At 40.9% G+C, this 18,281-nt stretch overlaps 1 protein-coding gene across 1 annotated transcript; it reads left to right on the forward strand.

Moving 5' to 3' along the window:
* Positions 1-201: 201 nt before the first annotated feature.
* On the forward strand, positions 202-14,006 carry SRGN (serglycin). Its single transcript, XM_058188031.1, has 3 exons — positions 202-347; positions 10,514-10,652; positions 12,338-14,006. Exons 1-3 carry the CDS (start codon positions 275-277, stop codon positions 12,540-12,542), a joined length of 417 nt encoding a protein of 138 aa, XP_058044014.1. The 5' UTR covers positions 202-274; the 3' UTR covers positions 12,543-14,006.
* The last annotated feature ends 4,275 nt before the right edge of the window (positions 14,007-18,281 follow it).

The raw sequence follows: 18,281 nt of genomic DNA on the forward strand, positions 1-18,281 counted from the left end.
GGTAAGATGTTACTCCGAGTAGACCTTCTACTCTTTATCTGCAGAGGAAGCCCTGGCTTCCTGTAGCAACTAGATCAAGAGTGTAGAATTAAGATCTAGGCTTTGTTAAGTAGAGGTGTCCCTCTTCTGAGCTCAGGAAGTCGTGATGCAAGGAAAGGGTTGGGTTTGAGGTTTGGAAACCTTTTGTAAAGGCAGCCAGTCGCCTGCCCCTGTTTCATTTCCACATCAGCGGTGACGGTTGGCGGAGTGTGGAGGTGCCCAAGCCAAATTGGAGATGCTCGTCAAACCTATTGGAAGGATCTTTGTGGCTCTTGGTGTAATCCTTTTTCTGGGATGCCCAGGACAAGGTAAAAATTTTCCGGTGGCTGTTCTTTTCCTAATCTCCTTGATAAGATGTGTTAACAAAGACGAGATTTGCACGGCAATCCTGTACATGTTGATTCAGGAATAGGCATCAGGGAGTTCGGATGGGCTTGCATCCAAAGAAATGAGGACAGAATTGTTCCAAAAATCTTGGGCTCTGGCAGATATCCTTCTCTCTGGAGGTTACGCTTAGCAAGTGACCGCCATATCCCTTCTCCAAATAGGAATGTGGAGGCTCATAAGTACAGTGGACTGGTGGCATAGCCATTCCAATATGGTGTTTTTCTTTTTAAAAAAGTGTGCATTCTTCAGACAAGCCAGAGCTTAATAAGTGCAACAAAAAACAACTTTGTTAAAGGAAAGCCAACGGAGTCTTGGAGCATTTCTTTATGATTATGTTGGCGTTTAATATTTCTAGTTGTTGTTCTGTCTTTAAACGTTTTCAAGGGTTTTTTGAGCAGGATGAGGAAATTGTCCCACCCTCATTTATGATCAATGTCCTCCGGGGTGCCATAGCCGCTCACCATATTCCACGCGGGGTCTATATAGCAGCAATGGAGGTGGAGGTGGGGTGGGGTTTTCCTATTTTTTTAAGAAGTTCCATTTTATAGCGGGAAGGTGCTTTAATCATTAAACGTTGGGAACAACGCTTGAGTAAAAAAAAGTACAGTTCCTTATGCAATTAAAAATATGATTGTCTTACAGGGGATCTTATTTTCTTGCAAGTAGTAATACATTAATAATAATAATAATAATAATAATAATAATAATAATAATAATAATAATAATAATAATAATAATAAAATTAATCCACCCAAAATTATAATCTCTGGAAGACTGATTACAGAATTAACTACACAAATTTGGAAGGAGTAAAGCAGTGGTAGGTTTCAACTTTTTTTACTACCAGTTCTGTGGGCAGGGTGGATGTGGCAGGGGAAGGATACTGTAAAATCTCAATTCCCTCCCCACTCCAGGGGAAGATTACTGCAAAATCCCCATTCCCTCCCAATAAGCTGGGACGTGGGAGGCAGAGAATAGATGGGGGTGGGGCCAGTCAGAATTTTTACTACCGGTTCTCCGATCTACTCAAAATTTCCGCTACCGGTTCTCCAGAAGTGGTCAGAACCTGCTGAAACCCACCTCTGGAGTAAAGCATATGGTTTTACCATTATAAAAAAATTATGTGCATACTCTGTTACAATTGTTAACTGTACCTTAAAATATGCTGCATGTAATAAAATACAGGAAAGCTAAATTCCAAAAGCAGTTTAATGTGACACTGCCTGAGGGCACTTTTATTTTATATATATATCCAGAACCAAGAATCTACTGGACAACCCAATTCTATACATGTTTACAGATGGCTATGGAGATTCTCAATCATCCAGGTCATAGTTATCCGAAAGGTGCTTTTCTAAAAGGCAATTGGACTTTCTCGATTTTTTTTCCTTGAAAACATTTCGCTTCTCATCCAAGAAGCATCTTCAGTTCTGACTGAATGGCAGGGATGGTTTTCCCCACCATTCAGTCAGAAATGAAGATGCTTCTTGGATGAGAAGCGAAATGTTTTCAAGGAAAAAAACCAAGAAAGTCCAGTTGCCTTTTGGAAAACCACCTCGAAGACATGTTTACTCAGAATTTAATAGGATTTAAACTGAACTAGCTGCTGCGGTCTAAGTACAATCCAATAAAGCTCTAAAGATTGATCTGCTAGTTATGTGCCAAAGGCATTTGTTCTGTGCCAGTTATATAGAGAAACATTCAAAATGTTAATTGGAAAAGAAAAGTTCCATTATCCATTTTTAGTTCTTGGATATCAAAGTTGCAAAACTCCTTGTGTCTGCTAGATGGCAGCAATGTGATATGATTGTCTCGTTCATTATTACCATTCTGTGCCCTCTAGAATGGGCCTGAATTGTGGTGCAATAGACCATATTAGATTAAAAACAACAACTCTACATAGCCAGTTAAATATGTCTTCATACTTCCCCTTGTGAGGAAAGACAAACTGACTATCCTTGCAATACAATGGTTATCAAGAATAAAGATGATTTTAAGCCAGTGTTTGCTCTTGGCTTACAAACAGTGGTTTGTTTGGGGATTTCATTAAAATCCTGAGTATAATGGGAAGTTACACATTAGACTTTTAGAAAGGCAACTGTGCTCCCTTGATCACACAGTTTAGCAGGATCTGTTTTATTCCCTGTTTCTTTCTGCTTGGCATCTTTTAAGAAATAACATTAGCAGCTCATTTGGCATCCTAGCAAGATATTTGAAAGGTAATAATTATTTTTTTTTCTGTTAGAGTATTAGGTTTGTCTTGTGATGCAAAAGGAAATTGGTGTAAGTGTGAAGAAATTGAGGTCTCTGTTCTTTACAAGTTACCACACAGGATGCTTTTACTGTTCTTTATTCAGATCAAACTTCCACTTTTAGTGAGCTAAATTCCTATATATATAAAATAATATGTATAATAGATGAGTACAATTTTCTTTCTTTCTTTCTTTTTTTATAGAAAAAAATTATTGGTTTTAAAAACAAACAAAAACAATGGACATTGCTCTACGTCTCTGGTTTCTAACATTTACATCAAGTTCAAGTTACTAAATCATATATTCCTCAGTCTATATACAAATTTATATATCTCCTAATTCCTTATATATCAACTATACACTATATTACTACTACCAGTACAGCTATATACATATTTAATAAACCTATTATACACTCATAAGTACAATATACATTGATATATACATTTCCAGACATTCGTTATCTCGTTTTTGGCATTCTTCCGCCTATCAAGCCAGTCGTAGAATTTACTCCAGACTTCATAGTACCTTGATTCGCTTTTGTCTTTGAGTTCTAAAGTAAGTCTGTCCATCTCTACACAGTTGTAAATTTTGCTTATTACTTCTTCTTCTGTGGGCATTTCTTTACATTTCCTTTTTTGAGCAAATGCTAAGCTTGCCGCGATGAGTACAATTTTCAAAAGCTAAAAGACAAATTACAAATTGTCCAAATGTATCATATTTTCTAACCCCCGTCTCATTATTAAAATGCTGATTTTTTCTCTCTCTGCTCAGTCAGAGGTGCTTCTGGACATAGAACAGTGACAATACCATTCGCAAAAGTACCATCAACATAATCACCCTTAAAAAGTAACCCAGGGAAGGAATTTCAAGGCCATTTGTCCATAGATTACTCAACTATTGTAATTGATATTATCCTGGTGATGTAAAGTCTAGAATTCCTGATGCTTTCTGAGCTTGGATGCTTGCTTGCACGTGACTGGTGATATTATCTAGTTGGGTAATGAAATGTCAGCAAGAGAACAGCTAAGCTCAGAAAGCACCAAGCTATAGTTATAGATATTCTTTTATTGGAGATGAAGACTGTCCCCAACAGGGATCTGTAACTATGAGGAAATAGTTGAGTGATGCTACAAGAAATCACTAGGTCTAAAGCAGGGATCTCCAAACTTGGCAACTTTAAGACTTGTGGACTTCAACTCCCAGAATTCTGGGAGTTGAAGTCCACAAGTCTTAAAATTGCCAAGTTTGGAGACCCCTGGTCTAAAGTCACTCAATAAATATTAAGTATGGAAGACTGACTAATGTTGTGGAGGTTGGATAGAATAGCCTTGTGAGGGGCATGGCTGACTGGCTGAAACCTTGAAGAAAGGCACCCAATATTAAATATTAACTATGAAAAAGGCTAGCACACTATCCAGAATTGTCTCTTTTGTACCAGTCTTATTGATACCTCTCGTAATTCACAAAGAAATTTCTGATGTAGCAAATCTCTGAGTTACACTTTCACTGTCGAGCAAATTTAATTATGAGTTTATTTAATTGTATACAGTGCAGTATGCAATTAAGCTGGACTGCTTGCTGAGCTCTTCCTGTTGTTGTGTTGTCTCTCTCATATATAATATAATGTACCGTTTTGGATTCAACCCATTCAACTCTGGAGCACGGCTTTATGTTAATCCAGCATATCTATCCTCCTTTCTGTCAGTTTTAAAGGCAGGCATAGCCCAGCTTTCTTTTGCAAATTGAGGGTAGGACAAGGACCTGAAGCACCTGAGGGAAGGACAAGAAGCAATGGGTGGAAACTAATCAAGGAGAGAAGCAACTTAGAGCTAAGGAGAAATTTCCTGACAGTTAGAACTTGCCTCCAGAAGTTGTAAATGCTCCAAAACTGGAAGTTTTAAAGAAGAGGTTGGATAACCATTTGTCTGAAGTGGTGTAGGGTTTTTTGTCTAAGTAGGGGATTGGACTAGAAGACCTCCAAGGTCCCTTCCAACTCTGTTATTCTAATTCTAGTTCTAATTCTAATTAAAGCCTACTAAATAATAAACTTTCTTCAGGTTTACAATTAGGCTGCTGCTGAAGAAAGACGAATGATGTAAGATCCTGCAGGTTGGAGGATTCAGCTTCATCCGTTTGGGTTCTTAATCAGTTAGTGCTGATGACAAAAATTATCCTTCATAGCTCGCATAAAAGAGTTTTCTGGCAGTATGGTTGAAGACAGTGATGGGTTTCAATTTTTTTTACTACCGGTTCTGTGGGCGTGGCTTGGTGAGTGTGGCATGCATGGCTTGGTGGGCGTGGCTTGGTGGGCGTGGCAGGGGAAGGATACTGTAAAATCTCCATTCCTACCCCACTCCAGGAGAAGGATACTGCAAAATCCCCATTTCCTCCTGATCAGCTGAGACTCAGGAGGCAGAGAATAGAATTTTTACTACCGGTTCTCCAAACTACTCAAAATTTCCACTACCGGTTCTCCAGAACCTGCTGAAACCCACCTCTGGTTGAAGATATGGATCGATAGTTTTAATCTAAGAAATAAACTTCCAATGGTTTTCCTTAGTTTTGTTTTACTGACAAGAATGTCTGGGATTCTCAAAAGAATAGGAATATCATTTAACACTCCAAACTGAAGAAAACATAACAGAAAGATGCTATCATACAGTAAAAGCCCAGTGAGACTGGGGTAAAAACAGCAATGAAGACTGAACACTGCTAAAACTGTCTGCGCTATAAACAAATAATATTTCTGAGGGAGGAATGAAAGGTTAAGTCTGTAAATTGTTCAGCACGATTTCAAATGTTTCTTTCCGTTCAGAAATAGAAGCAGGAAAAAGCTTCAAGGGAATGTGGTCAATCTAAAAAAAGAAAGAAAAGGGGTTAAATGATTTCAATGATTTAGCCACTTAAATCATAAAATATCAAGGAAACATCTGCAGTCCCTGTTTCACTACTGATAGGCAGAATGTACCTAATTATCCGAAAGATAATTAGCTGGGTGGGGGGCATTAGGGGGTAGGAGGTAGCAAAGTTGGCTGGGGCATTCTGGGAGTTGAAGTCCTCCAGGCTTAAAGTTGCCAAGGTTGGAGACCCCTGCTCTAGAGAAAATTGAGCCGTTGCCCTCTAACTGGAAGAGCTGATGTGAGAAGGCTTTCTAGTGATTCTCATTTCTTTTCATTTGTGCCACCTACATTTCCAGGATCTACTCTATAGATCTATAGTGTATAATGTTACGATTTAGACGTGTGTCCCACTAATCATTAGCGATAATTTATCTGCTGAGAAATTGTAAAGAAGAAGCTGTATACATTCCTTGTCACACACAGTTCACTTAGTTTTTGGTTTCGCCTCTCTTCTAGCACTTCACCAACCTAAACTAATACAAAATAAAATACAGTTTGTTTGCTTACTTCTTTCTTCATAAAAACAAGGGGTGGAAGGTAAAATTTGTTACTACTGGTTCTGTGGGCGTGGCTTGATGGTGGTGGGGTAATGTGACTGGGTGGGCATGGTCAACTTTTTTTTTAAACTTTTAAAAGCATTTTTTCTACAACCTCTTTGGCTGAAGAGGTTGTAAAAAATGCTTTTAAAAGCCTGATGATCAGGCCAGAGGAAAAAAAGCTTTCAAAGGGTTCTGACAATCCCAGCTGAGTTGCCTGATTGCCAGAACCTTTTAAAAACATTTTTTCTACAACCTCTTTGGCTGAAGAGGTTATAAAAAATGCTTTTAAAAGCCTCTGATGATCAGGCAACTCAGCTGGGTTTGCCAAAGGAGCCTTTTAAAGGGTTTTAAAGGGTTCTGACAATCTCAGCTGAGCTGCACAATCATCAGAGACTTTTTTTTTTACTTTTAAAAGCATTTTTTCGGCTGAAGAAAAATTGCTTTTAAAAGTAAAAAAAATAACCCTCTGATGATCGCGTGGCTCAGCTGGGCAGGGGTGGGGGCAGGGATTTTTGCTACCAGTTCTCCGAACCACCCGCCGCCATCGCTACAGAATTGGACGATCCGGTGCGAACCGGAGCATTTCACCCCTGATAAAAACCTATCCCAGGATCCTATCAGGTTTTGTGCATTTCTTGATTTACCAGGATTGTGCCATGGGGTATATGTGAAAATAACACTTCTTGTGTTCACAAGGAAATGGTCTTTTCAGTACTACCTGTTCATTGTTATGATGTTCTTCCTTGAAACTTAAATTATGCCAGAATTATGAACAATCCACACTTATGTCAATGAAAGCTGGCTGAGGAACTCTGGGAGTTGAAGTCCACAAATTTGAAAGTTGCCAAGATTGGAGACCCCTGAAATAGAAGAATAGGAGTAAGAGATTTGAGGATAGATGACTTGGCTTCCCACAATACAGGTAGTCCTCAACTTACAGTTTCTTTAGTGACTGTTCAAAAATTGCAACAGCATTAAAAAAAAGTTACTTATGACCATTTTTCATATTTACGACCGTTGCAGCTTTCACATGATCAAAAATTCAGATGCTTGGCAAGTGACTCATATTTATGACGGTTGCAATGTCCTAGGGCCATAGGACCACCTTCTGTGGCCTTCTGACAAGCAAAATCAATGGGAAAGCCAGATTCACTTAACAACCGTGTTACTAAGTTAACTATTGCAGTGATTCGCTTAACATCTGTGACAAGAAGGGTTGTAAAATCGGGCAAAATTGTGTCCATTAGAAGAGGACAACCTGTCCTTTTGTATGTGTTTACTTTTAAGTTAGTTCTATCCCATTTTCACATGTAATATTTAAAGAAAAAACCCCCAGAGAAATATCATGCCCCTTCTAGGCATAATTTTTAGAGGAATCATTGCTTGATCAGGAAATGTGCACTTCTACACCCCCAAACTTTTCATTTCCCAAAATTTGGGAAATAATTGCCTTTAACTTCTGCCAGTTTGAAATGGTGACACGTTGCCAGCCTTGCCTCTGCTGCAAGATTAGAAATAGAAGCTGAAGTCAGCAGACATCCACGGAAACAAATCACTGATAAATAGGTTTATCATCAAAAATAAAGTTTATGAACGATTGCAGGAACTGCATATATCTAATCTAATGATGAGAAGGACTAGGGGGTGACATGATAGCAGTGTTCCAATATTTGAGATACTGTCACAAAGAAGAGGAAGACAATCTATTCCGCAAAGCAACCGAGGGCAGGACAAGAAATAACAAATGGAAAGTTATCAAAGAGAGATTCAATCTAAAGTTTAAGGAGAAATTTCCTGTCAATGAGAACAATTAATCAGTGGAACCACTTGCCTCCAGAAGCTGTGGGTACTAAATCAATGAAGGTTTATAATAAGAGTTTGGACAACCATTTGTCCAGAATGGTATAGGACAGTGATGGCGAATGACCTGCCAAAAAGGTTGTGCGGAAACATCGCGCGCACATACGCTCATCAGGGCTGCGCTTCGGAAAAGCCGAACTTCCGGGTTCTAGTGCGCATGCGTGCCCGATGATCAGGTGGCTGGCGCACATGCACAGGTCGGTTTTCAGCACTGTTGCGCACACAAAGGACAATCGGCGTGTCAATGCGCACCAGAAACCCAGAAGACAAACAGGCAAGGCTGCAAGTGCTGGGTGATATGGCTTCGTGTGTCACTTTTTGCACGCGTGCCATAGGTTCGCCATCACGGGTAAAGGATATTCTGCTTGGGCAGGGGATTGGACTAGAAGACCTCCAACATCCCTTCCAACTCTGTTATTCTGTATTCTGTAAGCCGTTACAAAAGAATTCCGGTGACATTTATAGTGACATCAAGGTTTCAATCAGTGTGGACATCTTTGTGGTACAAATGGCTTAACCCAAGTTGATTTCTGGAAGGGATGATTTTTTTCACCCATACTTTGTTTTGGCAACAGACCAGATTTCTGAGCTTGTGAGAATCATTTCTTTGCCCTGAGCTGGTTCAGAATTAGCAACAGTAAAAATCCTCTTATTCCACAGGATGGGATACTTGACATCTGCATAGTGCAAAGGCAGTAAATGAGCTTTGTAATTTCTCTTACAAGATCTGAAGCTGAATAAATGAAGAAACAAATGAACAGAATGATAGCTTTTCAGTGTGTCAATTAAACAGCTAAATTGTACATTGGCACGACCCTCCAATTCTGCTCTTGTGGGAACATAAATACCAGGAACTTTTTTCAACCTATCCCAGAAGTCTCACGAAATTCATTCACACTGGAAGTTGCAGAAATTCACTTTCTGACACTTTGAAAATGATCCCTCTCCATTGACGTGGGGATTCCTGATTGTGTGCCTAGATGTGCGGTGAATTTAAACTAGGGGAGATGATTGTCTCAGCCATGTCATGGAAACTCAGTTATCTATGTTGTGGTGAGAGAAAGGAAATGGGTTTTTCTATCAAGGTCAGCCAGACCTGTTACACAGTTTGAAAAAAACGATGTTTGCAGCTTTCTTTAACATGGTGCTTGCTAGCGATGAGGTTACTTCAACACATATGGAAAGCATCTGGTTTGGGAGGTGGACTAAAAACTAATATATCCTCCTACCCCAACCTGCACACTATTGGCTAGAACATCTGATATAATTGTATTTCATGGCCTGATCAGTTTCAGATGGCCTTGCCACGCTGTTTCTCAGCCTTCTTTTGAGCCTTCCTTTGCTCAGTACACTCATCCAGGAGTGAAATCTACTTACCTTCCTTAACGGTTCGGAAGTGCATGTGCTGTGTGCATGCGTCACATGTGTGCGCAGACCTGCGCATGCGCAGAAGGTAAAAAACACATTACTTCCTGGTTAAAACCAGGAAGTAATGACACCCAGGCGGGTGGGCGGAGCTTTGCTCCGCCATCGCTATCAGATCGCTGAACCATCAGCCATGATCGCTACCGGATCGCATGAATTGGTCCAATTCGGGAGCATTTCACCCCTGCACTCATCCTAAATGCCTTATAATTCCTCTTTGGAATGCTGCAATTTTTTCTGGTTCTGTTTACCTGTGTCCCGTGAACTTACTATGCTATATTTTATAGCTGAAATATTTTTTGAATTATCAACAGTGTTAAGGTGATGTGGTACAACATGAGTTTGTACTTGATGGTTCTAGAGTGGTAAGTATGATGTTTGGGTGCTCGCTACCCATTTTCAATTTAGTGTATTGAGGGCTTTTATGACAAACCATCTGTTCTGTCCCCCTTTGCCTCTGTCCGAGTGATGGCTTAATTAGCCGGCACTATCAGCTCTGGCAGCAAAATAGCGAGTGTCTGCCAAGTGTCTCTGTTATCTCCCTCGACGCCGATGAGTCACCCAGGAACAAACAGTACTTCAGCTCTTAGTTAAGCAGTTAATTTGCCTGCTACGAAGAGGCACAGCAGCTCTTGCTGCCTTTATATCCTGTGGGGTGTGGCTCCATAACTCAGCACTTCCTAGGCCTGCCCACCCCTGCTTCTGTTGTTCCTGCCTCTCCTGCCTAGGAAACCTAGGGTCCAGCCAGGCCTGATTGCCATCAGCTGGGTGTGGAGGCGTGGCCTGGGGGGGAAGAGTCAGGGGATGGAGGCCTCATTATCTCTTCCACCTGGCCTGCCTCTGGCTCCTGGAGCTGAGCCAGGGAAGCCGGTGCTCCCAAGGTAAGTCCTGACAGCCCTTCCCCCTCACTTTCCAAGTCACTTACTGGCAGGAGGCCCGGCTCAGGGGGCGCAGACACAACACCATCATTACGTAGCCTTTCCCAGTTTCATGCCCACCAGATGCATCTAGATCAGGGGTGTCAAATACGAATACTACAAAGTGATCATAGTAATATTTAATAAGTTATAAATTTGATTTCAACACATATACCATTTTTTTTTATTAGGAGCTCCTCAAAAAAGCCGGTACCTGTGGGTCCGATGTAAACCTGATGCCAATTATGCCAACTGCATTGAAGAAAAGGGGCCAAGTTTTGTCACGCCGGATGAGAATGCAAAGAACCTCTTTGAGGCAAACCCCACACGGTAAGATAAGTCCTTGACCTATGACTGGAACTGAGCCTGGGAATTATGACCATAAGTCATGATGGTTGTAAAGCGGGTCACCAGTTATGACTTTTTCGCACTGGTCATTAAGCAAACACTGTGGTCACTAAGTGAAGCCTTTTTTTTTTGCTATGGGCCAGTTTTTGCCAGAAACTAGAAGTAAAAGCTGACAAAAAAAGCATGAGATATTGTGGTCACATGACTGTGTCACATGACTCCAAAATGCAATCATGTGACCACAAGTGGGAAGTTGATGCCGTCACTTTGAAATAGGGTTGGAAGTAGCTTTTCAAGGGTCCATTGTAACTTCAAACGGTTGCTAAGTGATTGGTCACAAGTCAAGAACTACCTTTACATGTGAATCAATCTTTTTTTTTCCTTTGCCGGCAGTACCTTTTTAACGAATTGGGCAAAGTTTTCTTTTTTTTCCTGATCAAAAAGCTATGTGAGAGACACAGGATTCCAGCCCACCAACGCAAGCTCATCTCATTGAGAGGTGGAAACTAGATGAAGTATCTGACTCTCAATGAGGCCCATCTGCATTAGAGGGCTAGAAGCTGGTATCTCTCTTGTGGCTTTTGATTCAAGGAATGGTGAAGCTGTCACTTTTCTCATGTGAATTGAAATTCCGATTTATCTCGTGTGTAATCTATTTTACAGCAACACCTCTGCACAAGTACGAAGAATAGGTTGTCTTATTACATTTTTAGTCCTTTTCTTTCTCCCTCATGCTTTTGGAGCTGATGCTTTGATTTAACCCCTTATTTCAAGGTATAGTTTTAAAAATTAGGTTTCCCCTGTTTTCATTGGTTCCCTCATTCATTACTTTAACATTTTAGTTGGCAAGCTCTGAATGACAGGGAGGGAACCAGAAAAACTTGGAGGTATGTGTGTTGTTTATGAAAGTTTGTGCAGTTAATATTTTACGTATAAAATATAAAGGAGGTATGTGTGCTTTTGTTACAAAGCAGTGTGAGCTTAGTCTTGTTTATCTGAATCAGCCTTTGACCATACTGGTTGGGGATTATGAAAATCAAATAGGAGCTAATAGTAATTACTAATAGGGCAGTGATGGCTAATCTTTTTGTCATCATGTGTTGAAAGCACGGGAGCGCCAGCGTGCCCACACCTGTAATGCAATGTGCGTGTGACCCCGTTTGCGCCCCGCCCCCACGCATGCACGCACAACCCCACGCATGTACACGTGACTCCCCCGACCCCTGCACCCCGTTTTGGCTTCCAGGTTGGTGCAGGAGGCCTTCCAGGCCCAAAAGGGGCACGGAGGGCATGCGCAGCCTTCCCCGTGCCCCATTTTGGGCCTGGAAGGCCTCCTACACCAATCTGGAAGCCAAAAGGTGGCACGGAAGTGCTGTGCGAGGCCCTAAAATGCAATATGAGCGCCCCCCCGTGCACAGTCACCTGCATGCGCCCCGTCCCCCATTCATGCGTGGCAGAGACCCGAAGACCAGCTGACTGGCAGGAGGTGTGCATGCATGCACAGTGGAGCTGGGCTAGGCGATAGCTGGTGTGCCCGCAGAGCGGGCTCTGCGTGCCACCTGTGGTACGTGTGCCATAGGTTCGCCATCACAGAGCTAGGGAATAAAGAAAATCTAAGCACTGTAGCTAAGACTTAGTGATTGTTTTTTTAAAATATGTCTTTTCAGAGAGATACTTCAAGACCAACCCAGTACTTTGCCATTTTCTGGAGATGAAGAAGGATCTGGCAATGAAGTTGATCCCGAGACAGGATCGGGCTTCGAGTATGATCTGGAAGAGCCCGATGGGTCTGACTTTGTGAACCAACCACATGAGACTCTGAAGCTTACGCTACCAAATGAAGACTTATTACCCCATGAAAACACACTGTGATTTCTATTATGGCTCAATGTGATCTTTCTTTTTACATTATCATAGGTTTTGATGAAATGTATACCCTGGACCAGGCATATATGTTATAACAATATTACAGCTAGCCATGTATATCTTAAAATGTCTAGTGCTTTTCTTTGATAAAATCTATTGTTTGTAAGCTGAAAAACAGAAGCAAAAACAAAACAAAACAGTTAAACTAAATTCAAAATAATCATGCAAGAATCAATCATACTAAGATCGGGGTATGCAAACTTGGCTCTTTTAAAACTTGTGGACTTCAACTCCCAGAGTTCTGGGAGTTGAAGTCCACAAGTCTTAAAAGAGCCAAGTTTGCAGACCTCTGTACTAAGAGATGGAATGCTAGACAAACTCTTTTCATGTCAGCATCTCATTTCTTTGGTTATACAGGTAGTCCTCAACTTACAACCATTGGTTTAATGACCGTTCAAAGTTACAATGGCCCTGAAAAATGGGGATGATGACGAAGTTTTTACACTTACGACCACTGCAGCATCCCCCTGGTGACGTGATCAAAATTTGGACACTTGGCAACTGGCATGTATTTATGACAATTGCGCTGTTCCAGGATCATGTGATCACTTTTTGCGACATTCTGACAAGCAAAAGTCAACGGGGAAACCAGATTCATGGAACGACGTTACTAACTTAACAAGTGTAGTGATTCACTTAACAACTGTGGCAAGAAAGGTCATAAAATGGGACACGGTTCACGTAATGACTGCCTTGCTTAGCAATGGAAATTTATGACTCAACTGTGTAAGTCGAGGACTACCTATAACGTAGAAATAGATCAGTTCCCAGGGTAAATAAACAGGAAGGTGCCACATGGTTTTGGAACATTTTGAGACTTTTTGTGTGTGTGCAAGAAACTTGCCAAAAGCAATGCAAGAACTTACTTACGTACTATCTCTAGAAATACGAACGGACATAAAAAAAAAACACGGTGTTTCTGGGTTTTTCCCCCCACCCCCTATATAGGGGATGTTCCAAATTTTCCCAACTCTTAACTTTTCCAAAGAGAAGCACCTTTCTCATTTCTACTATTAAAGGTAGCTTTCTAATCTGGGTGGATATGGTGCCGTCAAAATAATTTTCAAAAAAATAAGCAGGAAATAAGCAGGATTTGGGGTGCTTGCATTGCTTTTAAGAAAGAGAGAAGCAGCAGCTTTCTAATTTACAAAACAATAGCATTGCCTTCCTTCAAAAGTTGTTGCTTGCAAATGTACTAAAGAACCACATGGCTTTAAAATGCATTCATTCCTTGGGCTGTTTTGTTACATTGTAAACTGCCCTTACGTTTACAAATTTGATGTATTTTATATTTTATTTCTTCAATGCAGACATAGTGCTTGTTTTGCAACCCTTTCAAGCCGCTTGATAAGCATTTTCTTATGCCCGCAATTATTCAGCTATCTTTCCATTAAAATCTAATGCAACTAAGGACTCATATTTATTTCTTAAATATTATTTATTAATCAGACATATTATCCCACCTCAATTATAAAACAACTCTCAATGGCTGATTAATAATTATTACTACTCTGTTGCTTTGCATGTACACTGAGAGCTTCTGCACCAGAGACAAATTCCTTTTATGCCTAATCACACTTGGCCAAATAAAGTATTCCATCCCACTCCACTCCATTCTATTCTAAGAACAATAACTTAATGAAAAATATTTTTTAAAAATTTAAAAATACAATATTTACAGAATACATAGCCAAAATAATACATGGTGTCAACATTCAAATGTCGCCGGGAAACCAATTGAAATACTAAATGAAAATAGTATTGTTGAAATTTTAACATGCCATTCAGCATAGAAAATCTAAGATGTGAAATCCATTAAAACGATCATCCAGTCAGAGAACAAAATGCATATGAAATAAGATTTAAGGAAGCACAACATGTATGGATGAAATCATTTGGCACTTTACCAGAAGCAAATCCGCAATAAGAAGTTTTTTAAAAAATTTTTTTACATTTATATCCCGCCCTTCTCCGAAGACTCAGGGCGGCTTACACTATGTTAAGCAATAGTCTTCATCCATTTGTATATTATATACAAAGTCAATTTATTGCTACCAACAATCTGGGTCCTCATTTTACTTACCTTATAAAGGATGGAAGGCTGAGTCAACCTTGGGCCTGGTGGGACTTGAACCTGCAGTAATTGCAAGCAGCTGTGTTAATAACAGACTGTCTTAGCAGTCTGAGCCACCAAGTTGTTTGTGGTGGGGGTGGAAGTCAGCGCTGGACTATGTCTGGGATCTAGTAAACCATTTCCTGTTCTGGATGATATATTTCTGGTAAAACAATAAACCAACTAAGAATGGCCAGACTGGTGACTTCCAGAGAAAAATACAATTGTATAAAATCTCAGGGTGTTTTATCCTATGAAGATTTGCACATATCTAAATTTTACTTTGAACATAGGTAACTAAGGGTGGCTCAGTGGCTAAGACGCTGAGCTTATCGATCGAAAGGTCAGCAGTTTAGCGGTTCGAATCCCTAGTGCTGCGTCATGGGGTGAGCTCCCGTGACTTGTCCCAGCTTCTGCCAACCTAGCAGTTCGAAAGCACGTAAAAAAAAAAGAGGGACCATCTTTGGTGGGAAGGTAACAGCGTTCTGTGCAACTTTGGCATTTAGTCATGGCGGCCACATGACCACGGAGACGTCTTTGGACAGGACTGGCTCTTCGGCTTTGAAACGGAGATGAGCACCGCCTCCTAGAGTTGGGAACAACTTACACATATCTGCGAGGGGAACCTTTACCTTTACATTAACTAAGGAGAGCTAACACTTCTTTATTGAGCTAATCTTACTTCTAGTTTTTTTCCTATATTCAATCAATTTCCCCACCTGTAACTTATTCTATATTCTAACTTCTGATATATGAGTTGTCTTGGACATCTCTTAGTCTAATTTAGGTGTTTGAATGTGGACAGCTAGGAAGTTTTGGGACGTTCTTCCTTTCTATCTAGGAAGAAGGAAAGAGCGAAGCACTTCTGAAAATGTTTGTCAAGAAAATGGGGTGGGTTTATCCATGAAAGGCAGTCCCTGGTTCAAGAACATACAATTTAAGAACAATCCCTAGATAGAAATGGATTGCCTATTATGAAAAATGGTGGATGGTGGTAAAGCATTGAAGCTGCGCAATGCTTTCAGGAACTGCTGAAGTCAGGCTTTTTAAATATACAACTGGTTTACAGCGGTTTATAAAAACATTGGGCCACTTCAGGGGTTTGTTGGCTCATAGAGAACGCCGTCTGCCATTTTACTAATAGGTACATTTGTAGGTATAAGTTAGCAGACTTACATACACATTTAAGTTAGGAACAGAATTCATTGTTAACCCACTTGTTTTGTAATTGCCAGGAATCAAGTCTAAATCAAAGATAATAAAAAAGTAAAACAATAGATCATAAAACTTAGAAACTGGATGTTTCCCTCGGTTTCCACTGAGTCACTGGGAGTTGGACAGCATATAGAATAGAATAGAATAGAATAGAATAGAATAGAATTTTATTGGCCAAGTGTGATTGGACACACAAGGAATTTGTCTTGGTGCATATGCTCTCAGTGTACATAAAAGAAAAGATACGTTCCATCAAGGTACAACATTTACAACACAATTGATGATTAATATATATATATGTTTAATAAATCATTATCAACAAAATGCACAGGGGTACCACCAGCCATTCTAGCCAGGGTTCAGAGAAAAGCCAGCTCCGCTTAATGGTTCAGCCCTTATAGGAGACACCTCTTCATAGGAGACACCTCTGTGGAGGCAGCTTAAAGCTGCCTTTAGTTCTATAGCAGACGTCTGCAACCTTGGCAACTTTAAGCCTGGCAGACTTCAATTCCCAGAATTCCTAAGCTGGCTGGGGAATTCTGGGAGTTGAAGTCCTCCAGGCTTAAAGTTGCCAAGGTTGCAAACCTCTGTTCTACAGTACTGTTACATCCCCCCCCCATTTAATAAATAAGGTGACAGGGATATCCAGGTACAATTATAAATTGGCAATTTACAACATATAAGTAATTATAACAAAAAGAGTAGAAACTACATTTCACACACACACACATACACCCCCCTCTGTATTCTTGGCTATAGCATTCCCGTTTTACATTTCCATTTTAAAACTGATTTTGCCCTATTAGGGAGCTATCAAGAAAACCTGATGCCTCTACCTCCCTACAAATTGGAACCATCCTGATAGAAACAGGATAATAATTACCTGATGACAATGGGAATTCCAGACGGTAGGGCCAGAGTGCAACTGTCCATTCCCAGTTTTACCAACTATAACTACTTCCCTGATAATGCAGGTAAATGTGTAACTATTAATGACACTCCCAAAGGTGCTTTTTCAAGAGGCAGCTGGACTTTCTGGTTTGTCTTTGAAGATGTTTCGCTTTGCATCCAAGAAGCTTTTTCTTGAAAAAACATGTTTGGGACAACTATGCCCTGGATGACTGAGAATCTCCATAGACATCTATTAATGACACCCAAAGCCCTATTTACCACTAGTTTGTCGAACACCTTTTAAAAGTTGTACCCATCACTACATCTTCTGAAAGTAAAACCCAAAGTTAATTATGTTCTGCATGAAGTACTTCCATTGATTTGTCTGGAATCTCCCAACATTCAACTCAAACGATGATCCAGAGCCTGCCTGGTATATTCAGAGAGGAAGTGAACTGAAGAGTTTAACACTGACTAGGTGAGATGTACATTTCCTCCTATCCAATGCTAAAGTGGCCAGGTATCAAAGTGCATTTGTGATTGCTGTCTCAAATATATTTCCTGAGTAAAGATCTTCAATCCTCAAAGGTCTCAGTGCAAACTCTTTTTTCCCACTTCTACAATGTTGCTAGATCCAAAAGAATAGCTTACATTCAGGGCACTTAGGGGTGGGGGCCTATCTAGTTATCAAAAAGTACCTGTTTCTGTCACTGAACCTGGGTGGAAAAAATACATCTACAATTGTTGGAAGAAATGTCCATCTGGGTTCAGTTCCAAGTGGGGAGAAAGACACTGGAAATATGGAGACCGTTTGGAAAGATGGTTTAATGGTAGACAGGACCACATGGTTTGAAGTCCTGGGTAGCTGATCAAATGGAGTGCAGAGTGAGATATATTTATACCCCCTCTTGGGCTTTGAACTTGCTTCCTGTTCCTGTGAAAGAAATGTATCCTGATTGGTTGTCAGACTCCCATGGGGCCATGCAGAGATAACTTTGTAGGTTGTCTTGAGTCCCAGGCTTGGTTGAATTCTGTGGGGTGATGTAAACTTCTCAGGTGCCATGTGGTAAAATGGGTAGAGGGCTAATCCTATTATGTCCTGAGGGTGAAGGTCTTTGTTGTGGCTCCAGAACCCCCCTCCCCGGGCCTGGCCCCCTGCCAGAAAGTGACTCAGAGAGTGAGGGGGAAGGGCTGTCGGGGCTCCCTTCTGCAGAGCCGGCCTCTCTGGCTCAGCTCCAGGAGCCAGAGGCAGGCCAGGTGGAGGAGGTGATGAGGCCTCTGTCTCCTGTATCTCCCCCCGCCCAGGCAACGCTTCCAGACCCAGCTGTGGACAATCAGTCCTGGTTAGATCCCAAGTTTCGTAGACAAAAGAGGCGGGAACAACAAAAGAAGGGGTGGGGCAGGCCTAGAGAGTGCTGAGTCAGGGAGTCGCACCCCACAGGGTATAAAAGCAGGAGGGGCTGCTT

The sequence above is a fragment of the Ahaetulla prasina genome, chromosome 6 (assembly GCF_028640845.1).
Source record: "Ahaetulla prasina isolate Xishuangbanna chromosome 6, ASM2864084v1, whole genome shotgun sequence".
NCBI classification, from domain to species: domain Eukaryota; kingdom Metazoa; phylum Chordata; class Lepidosauria; order Squamata; family Colubridae; genus Ahaetulla; species Ahaetulla prasina.